This window comes from Leptonotus elevatus, chromosome 13 (assembly GCF_054856555.1).
Source record: "Leptonotus elevatus isolate MCC_2025b chromosome 13, RoL_Lele_1.0, whole genome shotgun sequence".
Lineage (NCBI taxonomy): Eukaryota > Metazoa > Chordata > Actinopteri > Syngnathiformes > Syngnathidae > Leptonotus > Leptonotus elevatus.
The window spans coordinates 1243671-1256779 of record NC_141251.1 but is presented as its reverse complement, the minus strand read 5'-3'; the positions used below and the strand labels follow the sequence as shown (position 1 = coordinate 1256779).

General features: G+C 44.1%; 2 protein-coding genes across 3 annotated transcripts; both read left to right on the top strand.

Annotated features, from left to right (window-relative positions):
• The first annotated feature begins 279 nt into the window (after positions 1 to 279).
• Positions 280 to 6179, top strand: LOC147163398 (uncharacterized). 2 transcript variants are annotated; one of them, XM_086093002.1, is made up of 6 exons: positions 280 to 488; positions 2366 to 2407; positions 3127 to 3254; positions 4026 to 4052; positions 5451 to 5504; positions 5752 to 6179. In XM_086093002.1, the coding sequence occupies exons 1-5, from the start codon at positions 368 to 370 to the stop codon at positions 5502 to 5504; spliced, it is 372 nt and encodes a 123-aa protein (XP_085949128.1). In that variant the 5' UTR covers positions 280 to 367; the 3' UTR covers positions 5752 to 6179. The 2 variants fall into 2 exon arrangements, with proteins under 2 accessions (XP_085949128.1, XP_085949129.1); XM_086093003.1 differs by lacking the exon at positions 4026 to 4052 and having other exon boundaries at positions 282 to 488.
• A 710-nt stretch (positions 6180 to 6889) lies between these two features.
• On the top strand, positions 6890 to 12962 carry LOC147163397 (zinc finger MYM-type protein 1-like). Its single transcript, XM_086092758.1, has 5 exons — positions 6890 to 7372; positions 7969 to 8077; positions 8478 to 10641; positions 11109 to 11214; positions 11974 to 12962. The coding sequence occupies exons 1-5, from the start codon at positions 6983 to 6985 to the stop codon at positions 12499 to 12501; spliced, it is 3297 nt and encodes a 1098-aa protein (XP_085948884.1). The 5' UTR covers positions 6890 to 6982; the 3' UTR covers positions 12502 to 12962.
• Positions 12963 to 13109: the final 147 nt, after the last annotated feature.

Below are 13109 nucleotides of genomic sequence, written 5' to 3'. Positions count from 1 at the left end.
CAGTTTTGTCGCTTTTGATGCTTTGTGAACAAATTGAGTTTTTCTTTGAAATGAACTTTGAAACTAATTACTGGTGAAAGCGAAGCGGAGAGTGTAAAAGAGTATAAAAGAGTAAAAGCTTCTTTCTTTTTCCACATTTTCTGTTTCTTTTTCCACCAATTTGCCACCAATGTTCCTCCCTCCTCTGCACCACTACTCTCTCTCTCTCTCTCGCTCTCTCCCTGTCCTCCCTCCCCTCCCTTGTTGGCATCGCCCTACTCGCCCCCCCGCCCCCTCCCCTCCCTCTCCTCCATTAGCAGGAAGAGCAGAGCAGACGAGGACGGGACAGTCGAGGCAGCACAAGAAGCAGCAGCAGCAGCAAGGCATCATGGACGTTCTGAAGAAGGGCTTCTCCATCGCTAAGGACGGCGTGGTGGCCGCCGCGGAAAAGACCAAAGCCGGCGTGGAGGAGGCCGCCGCCAAGACCAAGGAGGGGGTCATGTATGTCGGTGAGTTGGGAAAGGCCAAGTGTTGCTCCATGATGATGACAAGTGCACCCTTGTTTCAAAGGAAAAACAAAATCTGGAAATATTTCATGTGATGTTGAGATCAGAGACGATTGAGCTTCCCCAAAGTGGAATGAATTTGTCGTCCGTTGGTGAAGCGCAGGAGGGAGCGAGTGATGAGCGGTGGCAGCAGAAGTGCAATTTTAAAAATTAAAATGCAAACGACAGAGACGCAGGGTCATACGTGGTGGAAGGCTCAGGACAGGACGGGGGGGGGGGGGGGGGGTGATGGTGGGAGTGCGTTGGAAAGGAAGTCCAGGCGGCGCTCTGGGTGTGGCCCAGGCTAGATTGGCTCTTCGGGTTGTTGCGCTGCACAAATCCCAGGCAGAGAATGTTAACTGTGCGATCAATTCTGAGGAGTTGGGACACTTTAAAATGAAAGAAGTATCTAAATGTTTTTTATCGATTATCATGGTAATTGATTGTCGATTAATCAATTCATTATGACACTTCCAGTTCATTGCCGTTTCCCAGTTTACTGCCAAACTAATCATAAAACAACAACAATTATATGTGTATTTAAAACCACCATGACTTTGCCTTTAAGTCCACTAGCTTCATGCTAACACATCATGGGAAACACCATAGATGGGCTAATGAATAGCATTCATGTGGCAGTGGAGCAACACATGTATAGTCGATAGATAATAAGCAACACCCACAGGCATATATTCCAACTCACTATATTACCGCATCTTAGTGAGGAGTTTGTATATCTGTATTATACCGCCCCCCTGTGGCCAAGGCGTGGACACCAGAAGTAGCCGTCTTATATCGCAATGTACAAATCTTTTTGTGTGGGCGTCAATTCCGCGCCGATCACTCTTTGTGTCAGGGTAACACACGAAATGCCCTCTCATTCTCATTCTACAACCGACGCCATTGCACCTGTGCGTGTTTCAACACACGTTCAGGTTGACAGGAAGTGATGTCATAGCATATTTGCCCACCTGCACTGCTGACTGATTGGATGACTTAACTTACTACGAATTCAAGCGTAAATCACAAATTGAAACTTTGAAGCCCATCACTCACCTGCAGTCTTTCTTCTTCACCGTAATGTCCTGCTGCGCCTCATCTGAAAAGAACGGAAAAACGGTCACTATTTCACTCCGGCGCCACCCAAAGGACGTAAATGGGAGAACAGTGTAGCGCGTGACGAGTGGGACACAAAGAAGAACAATGACTCTGCGATGTCGGCTGGATGGACTCAAAACATCAGACAGCAGACACACACACACACATGCATGCACGCACGCACGCGCGCACACACACACACACACACACACACACACACACACACACACACACACACACACACACACACACACACACACACACACACACACACACACACACAGACAAAGCAGCTGTTTGTTCCCTCAACTGTATTTCCTGGTTTAAAATCTGCGAATTACTGATGGAGTTTTCTTCATACACTTTGCTGTTGAAGTGTGTATTATTTAAATATGCATTTGAGTACAAAATGTAATATATTAATTATTATTATTATGTTAATATATTATATCAAATATAACATTAGAAACAGAGATTCGCTCAGTTTGATTCAATTATATACTTGTTTTACTGACAGATCATTTTGCTCAAATTCATTCACTTATTCCCTATTCCATTATGCTTTTCAGTTTTCATGTCATCATTCTTTTCTAACGGTCACTGAGCGGCGAAGTAATCCGATTACATCTTGAATAATTCATTGACTTGAAACCAACTCCGAAAGCGTCGAGACGTGCGGTTTACGAAGTCGTGCTAAATTCCACACGTGCACGCTCATCATGTCCTTAATGTGTTCTTTGCAGGAAACAAGACGATGGAGGGTGTGGTGACCGGCGTCAATACAGGTACGAAAACGGAATCTTTCACTCATGACCTGCTCCCTTCGGCAGAAGAATGTGGATTAATTTCACCCATAAAGATGCTTTCTGACCAAGAAGTGGAGAAAAAGAGCTTTTTTTGTGAAATGTGACTTTGACGCTAATATTTGTTGTTTTTGTGACATTTTAGACCATAAAACAACAAAAACAAGACAAAAAAAATAAGTTTAATGTTGGTGGCTTTTTACTTGGTGTTCGCCATCTTTTCCTGCAAACATGACACACCTTCTCTTACCTCTTGTTTACAGCACACATATGCATACCATGTTCCAGTGCCTAAACATGTCCGACTTCCAACGGGTTAGCATTTCTCAAATTCTCACCCTCATAAGTGACATGACAAGCCGAGATTCCCTCCCTAATCTTTATCTCAAAAGATATGCTGATTTTAAATCCAAACGTTGCCATCTACAGGGATCTATTAGTCATTACAGGTGTCTGCAAACTTGAATTCCACAGACAAGCTGGGTGAGACCCTACCTACCTACCTGTTGAAAAATGTCATTGACGAATATATTCGTCAGTGGCACTTAATGGTTGGATTTCAGTCGACGACTTAAGGCCACTATAGCAGATATCCTATACTTATACAAAATGGCCAGCTCACCACAAAAAGCACGATATGGTGTCTCGGGAGTGATTGTGAACACAGCCTTTGACATTTTGACGTCCTCGTGTCCTCGCAGTGTCTCAGAAGACAGCCGAGCAGGCCAACATCGTGTCTGACGCCGCCGTTACCGGCGCCAACGAGGTTGCCCAAGCCACGGTGGACAGCGTGGAGAACGCCGCCTTATCCACCGGATTCGTCACTGTGGTGAGCGATGACGTCTGTTTGCACTTTTTGCCCATCTTTTTTTTTTGTGAACTCGGGGTTAAAGTGATTACTCGACTTGACGTTGCTGAGCCGCTCATCACGTGTTTTCAGCCTCTTGTGGGACAACTTGCAGAAGACTTTCAACTTGCCTGTCTGTTTTCGTCATTGGACTCTCAGCCAATAAGGCGACAGTCAGCAAAAATGAGCTGGTGGTCGCTCGCTTCTGTCATTCCAATCGGCCATTTGTCTGAAATAAGATTCATACCAGTAATCCTTTGGTTTTATTTACCTCCATATGGTTTCGTCCAAATATGTCTTTACGTGAAACCGGTCGGTGGTACGAAAAAGGTCACGGGGACGCTTCATCGTGCTGAAAAATGCAAAAAAACTCAACTATGTGGTTCAACACATTTTAGTGAGTCCCTGTGTCGATGTGGTTCGCTAGTCACAAATTCAACGCAAAAAATACAATATCATTATTGGTGTCAAAGAAGTATATTGATACGTCTTGATTGAGAATCTAACATTTTTTCAAAATCAAATCTTGCATAAGCCATTTCATCTTAAGGAAAATGTCAATGCGATCATAGTTTGTGGTATATTTGCATTTTAAACTATTAATACAGACTATTACATGAATAATACTGTCTTTTTCATGTTTATTTCCTCAAACGTGGGACCCAGGAAGAGTTGTCAATAACGTTTGCCCTTTCTCCCGTACAAAAATGGTTTGCTTTTGTTTCTGTTTGTTTATGGACTGGATGGAAACAGGAAGAGGCGGTACCAGCGACCGAAGAGGTGCCTGATTGGTTGGATGGCTTGATGAATGACTGACAGATTGCATGGCATGACTCTCTCACATCTCGCAAATTCTGCCGCTGCTGCTTATAACGGCATTAGTTGTACTACTTGCAAGTAATGATTTGGTGGAAGAAGAAAAAATCCTACTTTGGGAGAATTTAGTAGTACTGTACGTAGGAACATGGCTGCTAATATCAGCCTATAGTCAAGTTTATTTAAAAAACTAACAATGACTCAGCAAAATGCTCAATCTCATCAAATGTACTAAAAACCCATCTGATGTTTGTCATGCCGATGATACCACATTTTATTTTAAGCGTTGCCATTGGCATGTGTATTTAACTTTTGCTTTCAAAAATTTCTGAAAAGTTTGCAGCACGTGACATGATGTTGTGAATCTGCTTCTAACCATGACTAATCAACTTTTTCCTCCAACTAACTTCATCTTTTCCCCCATGTCATCTTCACTTCCCCAAAGACTTGAATAATATTTTGAATACGGTCCCTCTGCGGCACCATCATTCCAATGTAGTGCCATTCGCTGACACCCACGTCACTCACCAGGCCAACCAGGCCCTGCTTTACAAAACGACACACTCATGCTACAATGATGGTGACTCCAAGTGGATCAAAATAAAAATTCATATAAAATATTTGTTTTTCCATAGAGGTTTTGGGTGTGACATAAAAATACCGTAGGTTCAGTAGCAACCCCTGTTTTTTTTTTGTTTTTTTTAAATTCGGTCCCCAGAACCAGCTTGATTCAGGCAGAAGAAATTTGGTAGGCCTCTTTGACTAAACCCACAAAAAAGTCTTATAAAGCCATACCCAAAAAGACACAGGAAGTCTGCAATTTTGTTTGAAATGGCCGCTCCCAAGGACCCTTAAATTGCAAACTTGTCTTTGGGAATTTGACCGATGCACTTCAAAATTACCCAATTATGCAAATGGTATCTTAAGCATTTAAAAAAAAAATCTAGACCAAAAGCTAATTTCACTTAGCAGCTTGAAATTTGTTAGACATGTCAATCATGAATAGATTCTTAAGAGTCTACGGCTTTTATTTTGGTTAGTCGTGTTGAGCTTCTGTTTACAAATGTTTGGGCCATTTCTATAAGTCCTTCAAAGACAAACTTGTCCTTGAGAGTTTGTTCCATAGATACAAAATCTTAAGGAAGTATAGTATATTAAACAGATGCTAAATAGTGAAACTTTTTTTTTTATAACTCCCAATATTAGCAACAGGAAAAATTATGTCACCGTCATTTAGAGCGCAGAAACAAATGACAAAGAGTTGCTTTGTTTTGGGTGAACCGTGGTTATGAAACTACAGTAATCGTAGGTGGAACAAGATGGCAGCGGTCATGTGACCGGTGTGCTCTCTTTCTCCCGCAGACCGACGCTCCAAAAACAGAAGATGGAAAACAGACCGAACAAAGTGCTCAGTAGGTGAGGAAACAAATGCAGTGTTTTACATTTCATTAGCTTATATGTGTCACTGCAAAAGTCATTTGAACTGTCCCCATTGCAATTAAAACAAAACGTAATGTTTTTTTTCTTCTTAATGATTGGTTCTCGATTTCAGAAAACATTACATGATTTATGCAATCACGCAGCGAATTAGGCGAACAATTGATGCACTAGTTTTGTAAATTCCATTGTCATATTTAACCTTTTCTTCTTTTACTTTTTTTAGTGTCACGCTCAGCTGTCAGCACTTACTTCCTGTTTAAGCCCGTCCAATGAGGAGAAAGAAAGACCAATCCCCGCCTTTCCCTCGCGTTGTCTTGGCTACGCTTCCTCTGCATTACACAGCTCTCAACTGATTGGTCGGTGTGTAGAGGGACGTCACTCAGGCGCAACTGTGCTGCCTCAAGCGTCCACTCACGGGGCTGGAAGTCAGAAACACGTCCGATGCCTTTTTGTCGTGCATGTCGCTTTGCCAAGAAACACAAACACAGACACAAAACCATTAATTAATCACAACACACACACATACATACACAACCATGAATTGATCACAACACACACAAAAACGTATCTGCAGTTTGTGTCGCTGATATTAACTGAGCTTCAGTGCTACGCTCTTTTATAAACAAATGTAATAAAGATACCTTTAACGTCCTACGCTGTCTTTATTTGGAATTCTCAGTCCTGTGTTGTTCCAAATCATGTACCAAAAATTACACTACTTCAAAAAGTTAGCTTAATAGGAAGTCGGAAGCAGGGTATCATATGCTTTTGAAATGCGAGCTCACCGCAAGTCGGTGTATATACGTCTGTGTGTTGCGTGTAGTTTTTGCTTTACCTTTCTTGTGTCTTTATTTCATGACGGTTTTTCATTCCATGTACGGCACTTTGTAGTTTACGAAGAACCCGGGAAAAAACCCGGAAGTGCGGGTGCATTGTTTGTAAAATCTCACCAAACCCTAACATTAATGGCTTAATTAGTACATATGATTTGATTAGAATAGCCTATCTGGAATGTGCATAAACGTTTTTTTTTTTTTTTTAAATAAAACATTCCTATATTGATTTGTTCTCTTGTATAGTGACATTCTTTTTCGAACGATAGCCGGAAGTGACGTTGATGCGCGCTGGTTATATTCAAAACTTTATTGAACATTGAAAATAAACACTCGTACAGGATTATACAAATTTGGCAGCAATATTTAAATTAAAATAGATATATGAAATAATTGTGTGCCAGCTTGGGGCGTCCGTGGCTCATGGCCTTTATGAAGTGACGTGATCCAGACACACACTCCATTTCAGAAGGTGGCGGTAATGCACCACAAGTTATTTGCCAACAGCCAAAACATAGAAGACGACGACGAAGTAGTGACGTGATCTGTGTGCACGCTCGCCCGGAAGCGTTTGTTTGGCCGACGTTTGCCGTTGTAGAGGAGTCACAGAGTCAAGAAACAATGGTCAATTGCATGGCGAAATTTTGCAAGGTTTCCTCGCGGAACAACCCGCGGGGTGCACACTGGCACATGTTTCCAAAGAACGCGTATTTACGCAGGCGATGGCTCGACAAGTGTGGTCGACTCCGCGTAAAGGACAAACGAGCCCGAGTTTGCAGTGAACATTTCACGCACGAGGATTACGAAAATCTGTTGCAGTTTGAGATGGGGCACACCGAGCGGCTCAGATTAAAGCCAGACGCCGAGCCGAGCGTGTTTAACAAGCCGCGAGTGGGAGTTGGCCCAGCCGAGGATGAAACGTCATCCGGCAAGGCAGCAGGAGGCGTCAACCTACTGCAACCGATCATGAAAGCAAGAACGAGGAGGAAAGAGGCCAAACTTAGGAGAGAGGTTTGGGCAAAACACAGTCAACCACACTAGCATTTCGCTAACTAGCCATGGTTGTAATCCTAAATGAACAGTGAACACTCTTGTCAGAGGCTCCAGTATGAACAAGTGGACTTTTTTGCTCTCTTTTCTTTTTCTGTTGGCCTTTTAAGGAAAGAAAAAAAAAAAAAGCTTTACTAGCACACAAATCAGCATCTTTTAGCCGAGATAGTTTTATCTTTTTAACATGTCATAAGTAATAAAGGCAATGTACTAGTACTACTACTACTAATAATAATAATGAAGCTAGGTTACAATCCAGTGCAGACATTATTTTTCAGAACTGCGTAAGTCTACGTAACATCTCACCACAATGAAAATACACTGAATGGCAACTCTGTGGAGCCACTGGATGACCCCTGGTGACCTTTTGCTGCTCAAGGACAGCGCTCGCTATCACATGCTGTTATAGACTAGCTGGGTTGAACATTTCATTTTAATCTGCCTCATTTATGAGTTCCACCCTTACAAGTACAAACACATTTAATACTTCACACAAGGACAACATTTTTTTTTTTTAAATATAAATGATTATTTCCCCCTTTTTTCTTTGTTTGCAGTTCTTGGAAGAGTTGCTGACACCAAGCATCTCAGTGGCAAGAAATCCCGCCAAGTGTCCTGCAGCCGATCAGACTCCGAATCTGAACTTGAACCATCTTTATTGTCCAAGTATGTTGAAGCAAACGAAAGGACCTTTTCACATAATCAATTCTTGCTTACATAAATTCCAAATATTTCTAACCATCAAAAATTTACGGAATTATGAGCATGTCGTCGTATGAAATTTAACTTTTCTGACTACCCTGTAAAGTAAAAAAAGAGAAGAAGCTATTAACATTTGTTTGTAAACTTTTGTGCATTTTCTGCACTCTCAGTTTCGAAATAACATTTTGCTTTTGAATAAAGGATGGAAATAGATGAATAGAAAAATGTTTTTATGAAAATCCTATTAATCATTTAATTGAAAAGAATGGCTGATGAATCGATCATTTAAATAATAGTTAGTTGCAGCCCTAAAGCAAAGCTTGACTTAAGTAAACCATATGTATCGTCTTCTCGTGTCCCGCAGACACACAATCAGATCAACGAAATCTTCATCCTGAGGCGTCAAAGTCCCCTCACCCGCTGAAGCCCCCTTACGTGACAACGCAAGTGGTGCAAGGGCCCCAACACATCAAACAGGAAGAGGAGCCGCAGCCCACCTACATCCACCAGGAAGCGGCGACGGAACCCCCTCGTATCAAACAAGAGGAGGAACCGGAGCCCCTTTACATTGAAATCAGAGCAGCTCCGGAGCTCCCTCACATCCACCAAGAATCAGCGCCAGAGTCCCCTCACATTGAAGTGGAAGTGCAGGAAGCGGAGCCCACCGAGTGGCCGATGGCGCTCATCCTGAAGCTGGAAGACGACGAAGCAGAAGGCGCCCAAAGCGGCGCCGCGTCCAAGCCCCGAGTCCAAATCTCGGTGGAAACCGGCGTCGCCGCGAGCAGCGGCTTGTGCCGAGCCAACGGGTTTTCCATTAGTACAGACTACGTGAAGATTAGGGATCATATTGAAAGTTCCTTGCCCATACAGGTGACGATAATTAGCAGCAAAAAGGCGAAGTTGGTGGAGGAGATGGAAAAGAATCTGAGCGCATGGATTGAAGACCAGAGGCAGAAACTGGCACCGCTTAACCTTGAGATCATAAAAGAAAAAGCACAACAACTTTATGAGCTAACGAAGGTTAGCGGTAGCGAAAAGGCGCTTTCACACGAATGCCACTTGGATCATTCCGTCAAGTCGCTGTTGATGGCGCCTTTTAAGAAGAGAACTTTGGAGCAGCAGCTCGCCGTGAAAGAGTGCGGACCTCGTCGGCCCGAAATCTTCACCAGTCCGCAGGACGTGGACGGAGGAAGTCAACGCAGGCGCAGTTTTTCCAGAACGTGGCTGACCACATGCAGCGAGACCCGAGCCTTCTTCTGCTTCCCGTGCCTCCTTTTCCAAAGGACGGAATCCGACCAATCGTGGACCAAGACGGGCGTGAGCGATCTGAAGCACTTTTCCAAGAAGGCCGAGAAGCACGAGCAATCCGCCGTCCACCTGGAAAACGCAACGCGACTCGCCATGCTGGGGAAGGTCAGCATCGCGCGGCAGCTGGACGAGAGTTACAAGAGAGCCGTTTGTAAACACAACCAGGAAGTGGACAAAAGGCGCAAACTGCTCTCACAAATGATCGACAGCGTCAAGTCCTGCGACGCCTTTGAATTCGCTCTGCGCGATGAAAGCGGAAGCTGGCAAAATCCTGACATTTTTCGAGCGCTGGTGAATTTTGGCGCAATCCTGGATGCGGTTCTGCACGAGCACCTGGCGAATGCCGGCGCGTTTCAGGGAGCATCCAAGACCTTCCAAGTGGAACTGCTGGACTGCATGTTACAAGTCTTGCGCGAGCGCATCGTGGCGGACACGAGGAGGGCGGACTTCGTCTCCATCCAGGTGGCCGAAACCACGGACCTTTCCAACCGCCGTCTTGCGGCGTTGGTGTTGCGCTACATCGACGACTCCCACCAGGTCCACGAGAGGTTCTTTGAGTTCATGCCTCTCCAAAACGCCACGGCCGATTCCGTCGCCGCGGCGCTGCTGGCCCGCTTGGAGTCCGTTCTCTCCGCCGACCTGAAGGAGAAGCTCGTTTCCCAATCGTACGACGGCGCCAGCATCCTGAACGCCGCGGCGGCTGGCGTGCGCGAGAAGGTGCGGGACGCGTACGTCAACGCGCATCACGTCCACAGCTACGTTCACCAGCTTAGCGACGTCATCCAGCAAGTGTCTTCCCGCGTGGCGGCGGTGAGGAACTTCTTCTCGGATTTGTCCCAGTTTTCCAGCTTTTTCTCAAGATCACAGAAGAGAACGGCGGCGCTTGACAAAGTGGTGGCCTACAGACTGCCGGGGGCGAGCGCGCTGAGGTGGAACTTCCGCAGTCAGCCCGTGGATATTGTTTTGGAGTACAGGCAAGACCTGCTCCGGTGTTTCAAGAGCATCAGGACCTCCAGAGAGTTCGATCCCAACACTGTGAGGGACGCCGGGGAGTGTTTGAGGCTATTGGAGGACGACCGCTTCGACTTCTTCCTCAAACTCTTCCATGTCATCATGCCTCACGTGGACCTTCTCTCCAGACAGCTCCACAAAAAGTGCATTGACGCCGCCTTCATTCAGGGGGTCATGCGCAAGTTTGCCCACAACATAGAAGCCATCAGGTAGGGATGCTTGATTTATGGGAAAAAAACCATAATCGTGATTATTTTTGGCAATAATTGAAATCACGATTATTCAAACGAGCACTTCTTTTTTTTGGTACAAAACAAGAAAATGTTTAAAAACAAATAAAAAATATTAAAACAAATACAATTCTTTTTGGATGAAATAATTGAAATTGAATTTCGATGAATTGCACAGGCCTACCATCGGGTAAATTCATGCTAAGAAATATTTAAAGAAGCTAAGAATAAGTTTGTCATTTGAGCACCTGGCGAATAAAGCTGTAGGTGCTTTTCAGACTTTCAGCCATTTTCACGCCGCCAAAAGTCAAAAGTTGTCCACTGAACTTCAGTTTCACTGCCTCAAGAGGATCTTCTGTTGTTCCAAATCAAAACGCCATTTTCTGCCGTGCACGTCAAAGTGATATCGTTGAGCTTGTGCCTTTTCCTCTTGTGGTCGTGTTTAGAGATTCGCTCCCGAGTGTGTGTGACGAACACAATTACTGCGCTCCTCCGCTGGCCAAGAAACGTCGCATCCTCGGCTCGGGTGATCTGAACAGCGTCGCCGTCGAGGTGAGATGCAAGCTGGGATGGTTTTAGCCAGACTAATGCGATATTGTGAACAATTAACTTCGAACCGGCCCTCGATAAAGGTACATGTAAAAAAAAAAAAAAATGCATGCAATATCATTCAAATAGAGCGATGACAATTAATGGACAACTCCATCGATTATTTATTGAACTTATGAATGACTATATCCTCTGAATTTCATTCTCTTAACACTAAATGTTCTTCTTCCACAATCAGTTTACCTTTGTGCATATTCTGCACTGTCAATTTGAAATGTAAACCATTTTCAAAAATAAATGTAATTAAAACAAATAATGATTCATCAATTCAGATTGCTTGATTGTTAATTATCTCAATACTTTTTTTTTCAATACATGCTCTGCACTGTAAATGTGCATTTCCTTCAAAGACACGTATGAAAAAGTTTTATTGGAAATGTCTCAATATTTTTTTGTAAGTGTTATGATTCAATGCACTCACGTCTTATAAATTAAAACTAATTTTCCAATTCAAATCGTTTTTTTTTTTTGTTACTATTGATGTGTGAAATTGACCATATTTTGACAAGAATTCATCCTGACGGCAGCAGATCAGGTTTCAGCTTTTGACACGAGTTAACGCATTTTTTGAACTTTTGTCGACGTACCCGTCTTATGAGGTCCCGTGTTAATTTGCATCGTTGCTATTAAATGAACACGCGCATTCATCAATGCAATGTTTTTCCTCCAGTATATTAAATAACGTGCCGACTGATGTTGAAGGTTTGCGACGCCATCTTGGATCACGCCAAAGAGCGATTTGCCTTCACCACGCACCTGATCGGCGCCAGCCTGCTGCAGGCGGACCGATACCGGCGCTACCGCCTCCACTTCCCCGAAGCGGCGCTGACGTCCACCGCGGAGGCGTACCCGCAGCTCAACAGGAGCAAGCTCAAAGCCGAACTGGCGCTGCTCTACGACCGCGACGAGTACGAGAGCTGCGAGGGCGCCGTGGCGCTCTACCAGCTCTTCGTCAGCAACGACCTTCAAGACATCTTCTCGGAGACGGTGACCCTCCTCAAGATCCTCATCACAACTCCCATGACCACCAGCGAATCGGACCGCTGCTTCCCCACGCTGGAGAACATCAAGACCTTCCTCGGGAACGTCGTGCCGCAGGACGGGCTCAATGCGTCGGCCATGTTGGCCCTGGAGACGAATCTGATCAAAAGCATCCCGGACTTTAACCAAAGAGTCATTGACAAGTTGACTTCTCTCAAGGACAGAAGGCACCAATTCAGGTACTTGTAGTAGCGTACGACATACCTGGAATGTTGTTGTATAAAAACACTGGAGTTGTATCTTACTTTCTGTTTGTTGTTCTGTTTTGGCGTTTTGTGAAAACTGGAGCGGCTGCCACCGTTTTCAGAAAGTTCTGGCAGAGAAAAAATGTTTGTTTTATTTATTGAGCCAGTTTGTTATTTAAGCCACTCGCTCATGTTCTGTCAACAGGAACACGTCTTGCGTTGTTTGGTTTTATGCATACATACTAAGTGTATATACTGAATCATTTAATTTCCATATAAAGTTTTAGAAAAAAAATGTCTACCTCGAAGGTTGGCAGTGACGTTACTGCAGACTCACACAGCACTCCGTGCAGAAATAAGTTGTCCCAGTGACGCAGAACCGGGAGGAAATACAAAATGTACAAATTGTGCTATCATGTCACAAACGTTGATGAAAAATAACATTTAAACCTGCCTGCCCTGCAATCTGTGTTTTTGTGTGTGCGCGTCACTCACTCACCTCACAACAAGCAGCAGTTACAAAAAGAGACTTCAAGCTGTTTCATGCCAATCCCAGTTGAAGTTAAGTGTCAAACTAAAGAAGACAAAGAGAACGACACCTCGTATAACAAC

Excerpts from the sequence above, each read along its gene's own strand:
- LOC147163398 (XM_086093002.1), top strand. The coding sequence starts at position 368 with ATGGACGTTCTGAAGAAGGGCTTCTCCATCGCTAAGGACGGCGTGGTG. Across the intron at positions 2,408-3,126 it reads GGTGACCGGCGTCAATACAG|TGTCTCAGAAGACAGCCGAG; the intron begins GTACGAAAACGG and ends GTGTCCTCGCAG. Across the intron at positions 3,255-4,025 it reads CCACCGGATTCGTCACTGTG|GAAGAGGCGGTACCAGCGAC; the intron begins GTGAGCGATGAC and ends GGATGGAAACAG.
- LOC147163397 (XM_086092758.1), top strand. The coding sequence starts at position 6,983 with ATGGTCAATTGCATGGCGAAATTTTGCAAGGTTTCCTCGCGGAACAAC. Across the intron at positions 10,642-11,108 it reads CACAACATAGAAGCCATCAG|AGATTCGCTCCCGAGTGTGT; the intron begins GTAGGGATGCTT and ends GGTCGTGTTTAG. Across the intron at positions 11,215-11,973 it reads TGAACAGCGTCGCCGTCGAG|GTTTGCGACGCCATCTTGGA; the intron begins GTGAGATGCAAG and ends CTGATGTTGAAG.